The 14,643-nt window shown below is 41.6% G+C and overlaps 1 protein-coding gene across 2 annotated transcripts in view; it reads right to left on the reverse strand.

The window, feature by feature from the left end:
• Positions 1 to 14,643, reverse strand: part of slc20a2 (solute carrier family 20 member 2) — a 42,049-nt gene that overhangs the window by 6,047 nt on the left and 21,359 nt on the right. For both annotated transcript variants that reach the window (XM_070833625.1, XM_070833624.1), the window contains exons 2-9: positions 11,662 to 12,240; positions 8,719 to 8,859; positions 8,013 to 8,098; positions 6,164 to 6,260; positions 5,811 to 5,930; positions 4,124 to 4,357; positions 3,079 to 3,715; positions 2,624 to 2,809 (exon numbers count right to left, since the gene is read on the reverse strand). In XM_070833625.1, coding sequence (XP_070689726.1) covers positions 2,624 to 2,809; positions 3,079 to 3,715; positions 4,124 to 4,357; positions 5,811 to 5,930; positions 6,164 to 6,260; positions 8,013 to 8,098; positions 8,719 to 8,859; positions 11,662 to 11,950 — 1,790 coding nt within the window. In that variant the 5' untranslated portion in view covers positions 11,951 to 12,240. The remainder of the gene's footprint in view (positions 1 to 2,623; positions 2,810 to 3,078; positions 3,716 to 4,123; positions 4,358 to 5,810; positions 5,931 to 6,163; positions 6,261 to 8,012; positions 8,099 to 8,718; positions 8,860 to 11,661; positions 12,241 to 14,643) is intronic.

Below are 14,643 nucleotides of genomic sequence, written 5' to 3' on the forward strand. Positions count from 1 at the left end.
GGCCTGACCACATGACTGCAAGCAATGTCTAGAAGGGACCTTTCCCATCTCTCTTTGTACTCATTCTAGCAGAGGCAAAAAAAAGGCCCAAAAAGTGGTAGAAAAGACTGCATAGGTGTCATCAAGTACTTCTGACACACTCATGTCTATTTCCTACAGTGCTGTGATACATGCATTTTGGTTTGAGTACAGCTCTTGATTTTCCAGCAGGCCTTTTTTGACTGGTCATAGTGGGAAAAGAACAAGTGTTAACATTAACAATGACTCAGTTCCATTCAAGGGTCCCAGTAAGCAAAAACAATGAAAAAAAGATGAAAAGTTAACCAGCATGCAAAATCACAAAGACTCTGAAACTGAAGCAGCCATCATTAATTTTAATTACACCTGTGAGTATTTTTGAAGGTCACTTTTTGTCACCATGCTGCTCCAGTGCAGAGAAGCAGACACCATTCAGCCCACCTCTAACAGCTGGTCAGTTATATAAAGTGGGCCACGCAGGATCAGTGCACCACAAAGAGACACGACTGGTTGTGTTACTGTCCCACTGAAGAGGTCTGCAGGGGTCTGAGATCTGCAGCAATCCGTCCATGTGGTGGTTCATTAGGAGAGCCGGCAAGGCTGATGAAAATCCATATTGCGAGTTTTCAAAAGGTTTTTACTGCTTTGATACACTATTCACTGTGCCTGCTCCAATAGACACTCAGCCACAGAATGTACACACACAACTACACTTACACACACATTTTCCTGCCCTTGCCCCACACAAACTTCTTTGTCAGACTGATTCATGGAAACAGACACTGGAGGAAAGAGAGCCTTTAGAATAGTGAACCAGAGCTAATTTGTCTTTGAGGCCTGGCAAAAAGACTGAGCTGGTGATGGAAGGAGGGAGATTAAGAAAGAAAGAAACAAAGAAAGAAAGCACACAGAGAGAGAGGGGGCCCAAAGAGGAGAAATGAAGAAAGAGGGAAAAATAATGACGTGAGGGAGTGAGCGAAGAATTGCAGGAACTTGTGGAAGAGAGAGAAGATTTAGGGGTGAGAAGCCAATAAAAAAAAAAAAAACAAGGTGGAGAAAAGAGACAAAAATTGGAGTGAAGTAGTGATGGCACGGAGAAGACGAAGAGGGTTAACTGGAAAAATAGGGATTCATGTGAGATGGTAGGAAGGAATATGAAAAAAAGGAGGACAGAGGGAAAAAGAAAAGTGCAAAGAGAAGGCTGGCATCCCTCCCTGTAGTTGGAGAGGAGAGGCCATGGTTCCCACTGTGGCTTTGCCCCTCCCTCACCCTTCCTGCTCAACTTCTCCTCATCCAGAATGCTTCCACAAAACTTACAGAACTTCCTGTAACCCTGCGCAATGCTCCTGCCAGGCAACAGAGCACACATGCACACAACTCTCAAAAAACTTGCTGGAACAATTAGACCTTAATATGCATGCACGCACGCACACATACGAACCTGCGGGCAGTGAGCCTGGCTTCTGACACAACACACAAACATCCTCGAGGAATGCACACACACAGATACGCTGCCACACACTGAACACTCCTCAGCTTATGTGTGGGAAGACGAGAGGGCAGCGAGAGAGAGAGAGAGATAGAGAGAGAGAGAGAGATCGATCTCAAGGACAGACGAGCAGCAGTCAGTGGTTACGGATGCGTGATGACCGCTGCTTAGGTTGTGGAACGAAGACAGCCCTAGGGCTTTAAGTGTTGTGGTCCAAAAGACTTCTTATTTATTCACAATTTTTATGTAATAAGTCAAAGGGCAGTGGGAAAATAGAGAGTGGATCATTCCTACTTTATTTCCTATGAATATGTTCCAAAGCAGTAAACCTTAGGTCTGGCAAATTTTAAGTTCACGGAGGACAACGTGATTACTGCCAAAATGTGTAATTTTGTTGTGCAACACTGAGATCATGATACATTTACATTCAAATAGTTTATACATCTCTGGGATGTAACCGTTTTATTGCAGAAAACATCCGGTTACGTTTGTATTGCACTTAAGCTCAAATAAAATCAATTCAAATATACCAATTTTTTGTGATTAAATCAGCCTGCCCTCTCATTGAGAAATACAAAGTCCCAATTATGCCTTTACAGATGCAACCAATATAGAAAATACAGCATTGTACAGCATTGCAGGTTGCCTGTGTAGAAAAACTGCATTATGCCTGCAGCAGGCTCTGTTTGAAAAGTAGAGAGTGGTTAATCAGTGCATTCTGGAGACAAACACTCTTGAGTAGCCAGACAAGTTTACCGTACATGTAAATAGGGAGCACATGAGGCAACAGAGCAGGCGCTATAGCCACAAATGTGCTGCCTTAGGTTTGTGTATTTGTCAGTTGAATTGCAGATTGTCTGTTCGACAACATTTAACAGCTCTATTAAAGAAACTGTGTGCAGTCTAATACAGCTGTGTGCACGTCAACACTTACCGAGGAAGCTGCTGCACCGGATGGAGTAGTGTGTGTCAGCATGTCGAGGCTTTTTGGAGCGAGTGAAACCAAACATGTTGGAAAGTTCAATTCATTTTCTCACTCGTCCACATTTGTCTCTCTCACCCATTGCCCTACATACAGTCACAGTCACCCACTCTCACGTGTGGTAGTTTTCTCACCTTGAGGGGGTGATGGGAGTCAGGTCTTTGCCCATGGTCTGGATGACGCGGCGGCCCCACACCCACAGGCCAGCACAGATGCCTATGCCACCGTAAAACAGCAGCCAGACAGGAGTGGCAGCGTCCTGCATTACACCGCCTTGGTCATAGATCATCCACAGCGCTACGAGGGGCCCGATGGCATTACTGCAGAGGTGAGAAAATATATTATAACAACAGTCAGCTCCTCTAGTATTTATGCTAGACTGAACATCAAGGAAAAAAATGATATCAAAGCAGCAGAGTGAAGAGGTCTTCTCTAGTTGCTGTTAGAGAAACATTACTTAAATGTAATTTAATAGGAAAAAAGCTTCAGGAGTGACTAATTATGTGATTATGTACCAGGGAAATGTAATTTGGCAAGTGCATTGGCTATATGGGATGTTGTATGTCTTGTCAGCAGCAGGAGGCAGCACCTGACATCATTGCCTCCGTGGGCGAAGGAGCCGAAGCAGGCGGTGAGGATCTGCAGGAAGTGGAAAAGCTGGAACACCTCGGGCTTGTCCTTCTCCTCATGATCCTCCTCGGCCAGGTCGTCCAGGGGTACTGGAGCTGGAGCCCCTTCTTCCTCCACACCCTCCAGCTCTGTGGCCAGCTTCATCTCCACACCACCCTCCTCTGCCTCAATCTCAGCCTCTGCCACAGCATTACAGTACGATGAGTAGCTGTCGTAGCGTACCCTCTTCTTGGAGTAGGACACGCTGTTGCTCCTGCCGCCTCCCTCTCCGACCAGCTTTTCACTGTCCTCGCGCGACTCTGTGCGGATGAGCGGCTGGACGGGCATGCCGCATATAGCTGCCGTGTAGCAGGTGTAGCTGTTGTTGCGGCGTAGCAGGCGGTAATTGTTGTCAGGAGGGCCGGCGCTGGAGCCTGAGCGGTCGCTGTCATCCATGCGGCCCAGGTGGATTTTGTGAAGCAGGTCTTTATACAGACCCGAGTCCTTGTGCACCGTGTGATACACCTGGCCATCGCTACGCATGTGGCCATCGAAGCTGAAGCTGCCATTAGAGACAGGTGACTTGAGGCAGCCATTGGTCATCGAGTGGGTTCGGCCTGAAGGAAAGAGGATGAAGGAGTGGGTGTGAACGGATTACGTTTCTGATCATTAGAACAGGTGCAAAATATGATAGCAGCCACAAGCAGCACATTTACATTACAGCACATTGAGTTTCTTCCCATAAATACACAGAAGAAGCTGGATTTCTAAATTGGGCCAAGAGGAAGCAATTTCTGTAGAGTTCATTTAATTAAATTTTTTTGTGAAAAAAAATTACCCTAAAAATACCCTATTTTGTAGTGATTCATCTTTTTTACCCATGATTTAGAATTAATAATTCCATTCTCTCTGTGTTTCCTCATCCACAAAGATTACACAATGATCACAGTGTCCAGTCACTGTTTTGTCACTTGAAAACAGATACATTGACTGTCACATCAACAAAAATAATATTCCAGCTGTACCATACACCCTGCCATTTGGCAGGACAGTGCCTCCATTAGCCAGGTTGGTGAGCTCTCCACTGGAGTCGCGGGTGCCCCGTTCACTGCTGCCGCCTGTGAGCGGCAGCACAGCCTCATCTGTGCCCTTGGCCCCTGGCAGCTCCTTAAAGACGGGGCTCTCCTCCTCCTCCTCAGGTATCTTATCCAGACTCTCATCAGAGATCCTGGACAGAGCCTGCTCCTTCTTTAGACGACCTGGAGGAAATCAAGTGATTGAGGGTTTAGTTAAGAGACCATCCTGGAAAGACAAAATATCAAGTAAAAGATTTTAATCCTCACTGCAACACAGTCTTGCCTTATATACTAATTATGAGAAATAAACACAACTGTATATACTTCATATCCTTATATTTCAATATGTGTACTCTGATGGTATAATATGACTGATAACAGCACAACAGTGATGCATAAAACAATTCAAATGCAAGTAGAAGAAACTGAGGCTTTAGAGTTATCTGGATGATTTCCAATTAGGGCAATCCGATGAAATCAGGTCAGGAGTTTCACAAGTGAATCACTAATTTGACACGAAGATCATATTTTATTTCCAATATACTTTTTTCATGCATGTTTTTGCTGAACCTTGTTACTCTGCACTAATAACAATAATAATGAACTACAAAAAGCCTGGTTTAGGGTCAGAAAAAGAGAAAACTATGCAGCAGCATTCCACAAAAACAAGTATAGCCATCAGCTGATCCGAACTAATCCTGGTGCCGATAGACTCGATGCCCCTGCACTCCTCAAAACACTCCTCAGTACCAACACATAAACTCCGCCATCGCCCATTTCATTTTGACTGATACAGTAACATCTACATTAGGAGCGATAATATCAGCCGTAATCCTCACAGGCATTCTGGGGTCGTGACACGCTGAGCAACAGGTCAGGTTAGCCTCACTTGTGTGCAGAGACAAAGCAAAGCTTGAGAAAATGCTCGCTCTATTTTAAGCCTCAATCAATGTGGATATTATCGCATCCAGAACAGCAAGTTTTTATTCTGTTTCATATTAAGCTTAATCTTTATCTTCATATCAGTGCAAAGCACTCATCAGGTCTATCAATTTGGAAGGCATCTCTTGGGGCATTAGAGTTTGTAACTTAGTCTTTGGATTGTTGCAATAAACAGATTTATTTATCCTGCATGACATTAAGTTGAATTTAACAGACTGGCTGCCTTGCTGACGTCCACCTCTCTCTCTCTCTCAGATACTCTACCTCCTGCTCTTTCCATTTGAAGTGTTGTGTGTTTTATAGCGCTGTCTGCTTTGCTGCAGGGGGATTTTTTCCATTAGGGAAACAATTCCTAACCTTGATCTGAAAGCCTTCTACACTGCAGGCTATGATCTTATCCCCTTACATCTGGCCAAGCAGCTATACGCCTAAAAAACAAAGTGTCTAAGCAAAGCAACTGATGTACTACAAAGAGTTCACAGGGGTTTTTTTTTTTGGTGGCTTTAGTGGCTCTGGCAGAGGCCAACGAGAAAACACATCCGCTGGCATCCCTTGTTTGGTGTCAGAGCACAGAATGTGCAAGCAGAGGCTGCAGCTCTGTTGTTAGGCCTGGGTCATGGCGCTGGGCTTTCAGATGGCGTGAGAAAGACTGGACACAACCGACACACACACACACACACACACAGATACCTACTTGCTATTTTCCTCCTCATCCAGGGACAGACGAATATCCAGACCAGAGCTGCACAGATCAGCGACTCAGCTACAGTGATGAGAAAGATGGCCCAAATCGGGAGCAACTCTAATCCAAGCACTGCAATTAATGAACACACACACACACACGTATGAAAAATAACATCTTGCAAGTAGTCTTGAAGTATTATAATCTACTTATACTCTTGTCACACCTTCAAAAGGAATTTTGAGCAAGTGAACGACATTGGCGCCATCATCCGTTACGACTGAGATGATAATTTGATCGTACGTCGGTGTCAGACACAACAGAAACAATATATTGATTAGGAATAACTGCCACCCAGCACTTACATGGAGCTCCAGTGTACAAGATGGAGAATGTGTTGATCCCAATTGTGGAGGCATAGAAGAGTGGCAGCGCTCGCAGGCCGTTAGGGACAGAGTCATCCTATGTAGCAAACACACACACGCAGATGTTCAGTTCAAAAGAGCTTGAGAGGTAAAATGTCCTTATCGTCTTATTGTATAAATTTAAGTTCAATTAAATGGTCCAAAATACTGCAAATTAATGAATCCCAGCAAATTTACAATTAAAAAACAAAATACTGAGTTATTCTTTTGGTGTCACATGTATGAAGAGCTTTGTCTGTTTTAATGCACAACAGAGGACCAACAATGTAATCATTTTACTACTTTTTAACATACATAGCATACATATATTGACAGTTGGTTAATCAATCAGCCGAGAAACTTTAACAGCAACTATTTTAATTGTTGATTATTTTTAAATGTAAAAATGCCAAACATACTCAAAAGTGAAGACTTGCTTTTTTCGATGTATATAACTAGTGAGTGCGCTGAATCTAATTTAACTTAATTTAAAAAGGCACTTCTCGCTTTTTGTCAGATTAACCGATAACGACAATATTCATAACTTGCTGTTCATGTCGACTGCCTATTTCGCCAGTTTTACTAATGCTATGCTACTTTTAAACATTCTTATCTATCCCATTGAAAAAATGAACATTGAAAAATGTTCCTCTTCTCTTTAATTTCCTATGTGAGCACCAGCCTGCCATCACTGGCAGCTCTGCATCATGCCAAAGTGGCCCTGAGGGAGATTATGAGCAGTTCACTTCCCCCTAACTGTAAATGACTCTGGGCAAGGAAAGTTACTGACTTTAAATACATAAATGCAAGTTAGATCTGGCATTACAGTCACGGACAAGTTTCTGGTGTAAACATGGCCAATTACTCACAGGTTCACTCTCTGATCAGCCTTTTTGCAGCGTCTATTGGATGCGGTTTTGTTGTGATGACAATGCTTAACATACTGTACATTAGTAATCAAACACATGACTTCCTGTTGAGGTCAGAAGTTCAGCTCAGGTCAAATCAAAGGTGTGGAAAAAGTGAAAACAGACGATGAGGTAAAACTAGATATCCAACAATTCACTCTTGCACAATGTGTGTTTTATGAGGAGTTTGATATGCAGTGTGACCGCCCTACTAAAGGTGAAAGTCTCACATTTACAAAGTAAACCTTCGTCTTGTTGGCGTATTTTGGAAAAGTAATAAATCTCAAGACAGTTTAGAGATAATCGAATATTTATTCTGACTTAGCTGATGCAAATATCCCGCAGAGAAAGATGAACACATCCTGAATTTGACCCAGCTATACAGTAACTTCAGTCCAAATGATAAATCGTCCTATGACTCATGCCGACATAATCCTGCTGTTGTGACCTTAGGATGATCCACAACACTTCTCTCTTCCTGGTCTGCTGGAGATGGCCTGTTACATAACAACCAACCTGTGGGTGTTGCCAAATCAAATGGATTTTATCTGTGCTGGAGCTCTTTGGACGGGTTTGTGTGTACCCGCTTACGTTTGTGTCTGAATTCTAGTGTATAAACTCCTGGACCCATTCTACAAGCTGACGATGTGGATTTGACAGGAGACTCAAGCTGAATAGAAAATAAACTCATGAAAATTATACACTGACGCCGCTTACTTTTCATGGGCCATATTCCAGTCGTCTGGCTTTAAGGATTTAGAACTTAAATATTTATATGAATTAAAGTGTTATTTAACCAGGAATACAAATAAAAAATCTGTAATTTCAGTGACGAGGGACGTGTGTGTTTATTTGTGTTTGCGTGGGTGATTAAATCCAACAGTGTGGTAATGTGAGCCCACCTTGTTGAGGATGAAGTGTCTGATGAGCATGAAGAGGAGTCCAGACATGAGTCCAGAGAGTAAGGGGGAGATGAACCACGACGCCACTGTAGGGGGAGGAGAAAACGTAATCAGAAAACAACAGCAACACGCTTTCTAATGGACTAAATCCACCTATTTATACAGTATAATCTGGCAGCGACGACTGAGTCAGCATGCCTCATCTTCTGTCTCAGTTAGTATTTTCCTACACTTGCCAGAACAACCCCTCAACATATATGAACTTGAAATTAAGTTTTCTACATGCAGGTGAAGGAGGGGATAGCAATAGCCAGAGTTCCTTTCTCAAGCTGCGAAAAAGTGAGTTCATTTTACTTTAACTTATGTCTTGTGTCAGCATTTCATGCTGGTCTGTTGCAGAAATTGGAAACTCTGCCTCCTCTAAAAGAGCTTGCTGCTGTGTAAAACGGTCGAGGGAGTCATCCTCGCTGACAGCAAAATCTGATGATTATCTGTTTGCTCTACTGAGTGAAGAGAACTGTTCTAAATCAAACACAACTGGAAATATCTAAGTGTGGTTATATTTAGTTTTATTCTGTCAGTTTTCAATGGGAAAGTGGCATCTATGTGAGAACGATTAATAGTATGTGAACACCGTAGATGTGAATAAGCAGACATGAGGATAAACAGAAACACAAACTGCTCTCATACAGTCCCTAGTCATTACCAATCTTGACAAGCTGCATCCACTGAACGCCCTTTGTGCCGATGGCCACCATGGAGAAGCCGATGGTTGCGCCAACAATGCAGTGGGTCCCAGACACTGGCAGTTTGAGGAAGGAGGCGATTAGCTGCCAGACTGCTGACCCTGTGATCAGAGCACACACACAAAAGAATCTCAGAAATTTTTCATATTTAATTGGCTAAAAAATGTAGTTCTGTAGCCCAGAAAAAAAAACTATACCATATAATTGTTTCATCATTGTGTCGTTTTTTTGTGCTCGAGTAGTGAGATTGTGCTGCTGTGACTCCATCTCCACAGAACAGTTTTAAAAAATACTTTCACAGGTATAGTATGATCCTCATCATAAAAAAAACCTAGGATTGTAAAGTAATGGCAGTGCTTTTAACAAATGGCATCATCCATCCAAAGGCATACTTTGAGGTTTACTGAAAGCCTGCTCCAAAAATGAATCTGTGGACGGGTGCTGCACATAACAAAGAAGATAAAGAATAATGGTTGATTTCCCAAGATATCACTGATTTATCAAGGCAGAGTTCCCATTAAATCACACTCTTTTCCCACAGGTAAATTTATTTTTGTAATTTTTGGGCAACAGAGTCTAATTTTTGAATAATAAGACTTCAGTCTCATTGCCAGGCTTGGAGTTTTTTTCCCAACGCCCTAAATTAGACAAGTGCTGTTTCTGTGAACTCCAGTGCAACATTAAAACCTGCTGGTTTTAAGTACAAGTAGTTTCTCTCTTGTATCTAAATCAAATCAAGAAGTCAAAACTTCTTCTAATTCTGTAGAAACAATATAGAAGTGAAAAATGTTTCCTGTTTCAGATTAAGAAAAACGGTTCAGTGTTTCCCCAACATCCTCGGGTGGCAGCCTGCCACACGTGAATTTTCAGCGACACGGGATTCCCCCGTGCATAATATGTCCTTATTTATCACAGTTTCCCAGCAGTCACTCCCATTAAATGGGATTGTCCCAGTGGCCCCATTGTTTTCTGTTCTGCGGCATTCATTTACTGAGGTAATCTAATGCTCATAAAGCTACTTAATAATCAACAGTTCCTGCTTGTGCTTCACTGTAAATGCGTTTTAATGCGAGCACAACGACAGGCCGTCTTCTCTGTAATCTTAGTTAATGTTACCGAATCTTTACATACTAATCGTTCATCTTAAAATTGATTCATTTCATTTTAATGACACTTTTTGTTTGTCAGGATGTTGTTCTGAAACTTTGCAAGGAAAAAACACATTTTATAGCATTTCTCATAAATCCAATACAGAAAAGTGGTTCAGAAAACAAGCGGGTGCAACTAGGGTGCAAAAACAACTTTGCAAGAGTCGAGTAATTTAACAGTTTAGTTTTGGCTTTTGAGCAAATGCAGAAACAGTTAATGCTACAAACAGAGCAGGTTAGATGAAGAGTTGCAGAAGCTTTTTTATTTTGGGAAAGCCTAAAACTCCAACATTAGTAATGCCTTGTGTGATTCAGAGGATTTCAGAGCTGTTTATAACATCTGTGCCTAGATTCAGTCCATAGCATCAGAAGTCTGTGGACAGAATATTACATGTACAAGAAAAGCCTGGCATGATTTTCTGTCTTCCCTCGGTCAGGATATGGAAAACATGTGACTTAAATTGAAGCAATGTTGCACAGGAGCTGTTAACAGGGTCTCCATTTACATGAACGAACACATGTTCATTACTACCAAACATTAATAGCAGAGGGACTGACAGAGCCTGCTCCACAATAACTGGAATACATTAAATTATACAAAGAAATACATGTTAGATCTAAAATGATCATCTGACCAATCAATTTGTAGATCAATAGAAAATTAGGGGAAATAAATAATTTATTAAACAAAAATGCCAGCATTTTCTGTTTCCCTCTGATTTATATCAGTGTAAACTGAATATCTTGGAGTTTTGGACTGTTGTTCAGACAAAAGAAGCAATTCGAAGCGGTCACCCTAGGCTGTGGGATTTGTCACTATTTGCTTGTTGCAGTCCTAATATCCATCTATGACCCCCTAATCATGGCTCTAGATGACTGTCATGCAGTTCTTAGTCAGAGATTGAGGATCACTCGTTGTCCATGTAACCGATTTCTCAAACAGCATCGACAACACATGCCTAGCAGGAGAGATATTTCACTCTACAGCCTTAATTAGCACATCTATACAGTGGTAATCACAAAGGTTTCTCTTAATCTATTTTAGCTGCAACTAACAATTATTTTCATTCGCAGATCAGTCCATCAATTATTCTCACAAGAACCTGTGTCAACATATTCAAATGATTTTTGTTTGACCAACAGTCCAAGAAAACAGAATACAGAACACAGATTTCAAATTCAGCAAATCCTCCCATTAAAGAATCTGCAGGCACAAGTTTCCAAGAAAAACTATTACTTTAACATTAAATGGATAAATTAGGTTTCTGTTATGCTTCTGACATAATGCACTTCTTCATGAGTACAACTGACAATTATATATAAAATTACAAAACAAAGCCCAACTTATTATTGCATCTGAAATATTCTCTCACCCATTATCACCAGTCCACTTCACTTAATGTGAAGCAGAAATAGTTTAGCACAAATAAGCACTTGCTCGATTAACAAACTAATTATTTTGTCTATAAGATACTGTAAAAATGTGATAAATTCAAGCCCAAGGTGGCATCCTCTAAATTCCTTCATTGTCCAACTAACTAACCAAACATATTCACTTTACTTTATCATATATGACAAAAAAGAGCAGCAAATCCTCATTGTGAAGCATTAAGAAATCAGACAATCAATGTTTTTGGCATTTATGAAAAAAGACTAAAATGATTAATAAAATAGTTGCCGGTTAAATTTCTGTTGATCAACTAATTGACTAACCATTTCAGCTCTACATTGCATGTAAAATTCAGTCCAACTTACCGACCATGGCGCTGACCTCCCCGGCCATGAGCACGGGCACCGTCTCATTGTACAAGCTGACGTCAATGATGCCCTTTCGAATGGTCTCACCCACTTTGGCCCCCAGCAGCATCGAGCCCAGTGTCTCGAAGATTGACGCCAGGATACAGGCCTGCCTCAGCGTGACCACACCGGACCCCACTGCCGTGCCGAAGGAATTGGCCACATCGTTTGCACCCACCGAAAAGGCCAGTATGAAGGCGATGATGAAGCCCATAATGACCATCCACAGATATGGTTCCAGATCCATCTTGATATGATTTCAATAAAAAAACCCAAGCGGAAAAAATAGGAAAAACTAGTTTAAATATCCTAAAAAAAACAAGAAAAGAAAAAAAAAAGTGCTCTGTGCGCTTTTAGCGGAGGACTTGGTAAGCCCACTCCTTTTCTTCGTCCCCTGGTTATAAAGAGTTCGAGGGGAGAAGCACAGCTGCTAACTAAGCGTTTGGAGCTCAGTCCAAAGATTGGAGACTAGTGATGATGGGTGCAAGGAGCATTCCATAGCTTAGTGTGAGACAGTCTGCCTGCACGTTCCTTCACCTGTCAGAGACACAAGAGAGAAGAAATGCACAAACAGATTAGTGTCTTAAGTCATGATTACTCTTTTTTTAACAACAGTTACCGTCTGACAAGACCTCCCTCTGACTTCCTCAGAAAACCTAAAACAAAAGAGGGGAGGGACCAAGAGAGAGAGAGAGAGAGGAGGAGAGCTTTTGAGAGCAGAAGAAAGTAGGCAACAAAAGACTACTGCAGGATTTTTTTTTATCTATCTTTTATTTATTTTATCTTCTAGTTTTTATCTAGAGACCAGAAAACAGAGAACATTCACAAACACACATTTAGCAAAACAGAAACACCACCAAGAAATCGTAGATCCCCTCTTGTAATGGAGAAAAAAAAAAAACTGTTTTTGGACAAACCCACATGGTCCCACACAGGACGTCAGGCATGTATGGCGTTGTTGTTATAATGAAGGGTTATCTAGATTGTGCCGGATCAGTGAACATGAATGTGCTGCCGTGTTCTGTGTTTCCTGGCTTAACGTGTATCAGGCTGTTGTTGTAGTTGCTGTTGGTTGTCGTAATGAAGGTTGAATGTTATCTATATTGCGCTGGATCAATGGACGGGAATTATCGATTGAAGCTGGGACGCGGTGGTCCCATGTAACGAATGTGGGCAAGGGGCCCCGACGCCACACCGATCTCTGACCTCGACCTTCATTTGATCTCAACTACACCTGTAAAATTTGTGACTGCATCTTGCACAGTTTAGATGCTAACAGTGTGACAAAATCTGACACAAAACACCAAAACTTGCTTCGCTGCCAAGACAACACTAAATTTAAAATGGTTGACTTCCAGTTGGGTTTAGTCCTCTACAAGAAGCCTAGTTGGATTTTTAATTTTGAGTCAAATGTTGAATATGAATTCCATACACGATTCCAAATTCAAGCATTTGTGTGACTCATCAACGGTTGCCCTTTTAAGTTTCATGGCAGGATAGTCAGGGTCACTTTTGGAGGTGAAGAGTATCATGTTTTTGGTCTTTTCTGTATTTGAAAGGATTCAGGATGGCTGATGATGATGATGCAGATCTGGCTTGGATGGAACGGGGAGAGCACTTCAGTGCACTCCAGTGGGGAAAGCTGAGGACATCTCAGATAACCACAATGGGAAATCACAGTCTGCACTTCAAAGAAATCGAATCAGACCGTTCGGACAGCCTGCTGTCGGCGTTGAGACTATAAAAAGAACACAGCATCCAGAGTCAGGTCTAAGCAGCGCTCCCAACATTAGAGTGGGCTATTAACACCTTATCCCCACACAACAGGGCAGCTGACATAGCTGCCAAACTGCTTTTGTTTCACGGGTTTTCCCTTTGCCACACATCCGCATAAGCTTTGACAGGAACATATAACCTACTTTCCATATTAGATCACTAAAATGTCGTTCATCACTTTCATATCTGGCACAATGATGCCAAAACTGATAATAGGCAAAATTATCAAGGACATCAGATGATATTGTGGCACTTCCTGAAATGTCTAGAAGCCCTGTGAACAAGCTGATCTTAACAGAAATAGAAATATTAAACTATGAGGCTGTTCCACTGACAGCCTGATGGATGTTTGCATTGCAGATTACATTACCCCTCTAATCTTTGCTCTTTCAGCCTCATGACTGCTACGGTGCTCACATGGTGACAAGGTACACGTGTGTTTTGTAATAAACTTCAAACAAGGACTGCAAGTTGAAACAAAATCGAAAGGCTTTGCTGCAGTACAAAAAAAAAACTCAGTGCAAACTCAGTGCATTTATGTTGAGACTGCAATGCAGTAAGAACACCAGCAGTGATGCTTTACTGCTGCTAGAGGTGGGAACAGTTCACAAAACTGTACTTAGGGGTCAGGTAAGAAAACTGTTATTATAGTAGAAAAAAACTTCTGTCTTCTCTCGTGTCTTTTGTTTAAAAAAAAAAAGAAAAACATATTACAGGCCACTTTGAGCATTTTTCCAAACCAATTTGTTATTGTAATACAATTCTACAAATATTCTACAGACTGAATATCTTTTGGTTTTGGACAAAAGACATTTGATGATGTCACATTAGGAGATTGTAATTGGTATTTTTTAATAATTTTTTGACTTTCTGTAGATTAATCGAGAAAATAATCAACATATTCTGCTGAATAGCTAGCTGAAGCCCTACTAAAATAATTTCTTTAAGCTCTGCGCTTAACGTGTTCATCTGCTAGAAAGCTGATCACATCAGATCCACTAGAACAACAAGCAAACAGCCTCTAATGTTCCTGTAAAGTTCCACAAGACTTATTTACTTCGCACGATGGTAACATGCTTAGGAAACGGGTGATGAGGCCACCAACACTGAAGCTCTGGTGGTCCTGGAGAAACCTCTACACCACAAATGGCTTGGTCTGGGTTC

The sequence above is a fragment of the Pempheris klunzingeri genome, chromosome 7 (assembly GCF_042242105.1).
Source record: "Pempheris klunzingeri isolate RE-2024b chromosome 7, fPemKlu1.hap1, whole genome shotgun sequence".
In the NCBI taxonomy this organism is placed as follows: domain Eukaryota; kingdom Metazoa; phylum Chordata; class Actinopteri; order Acropomatiformes; family Pempheridae; genus Pempheris; species Pempheris klunzingeri.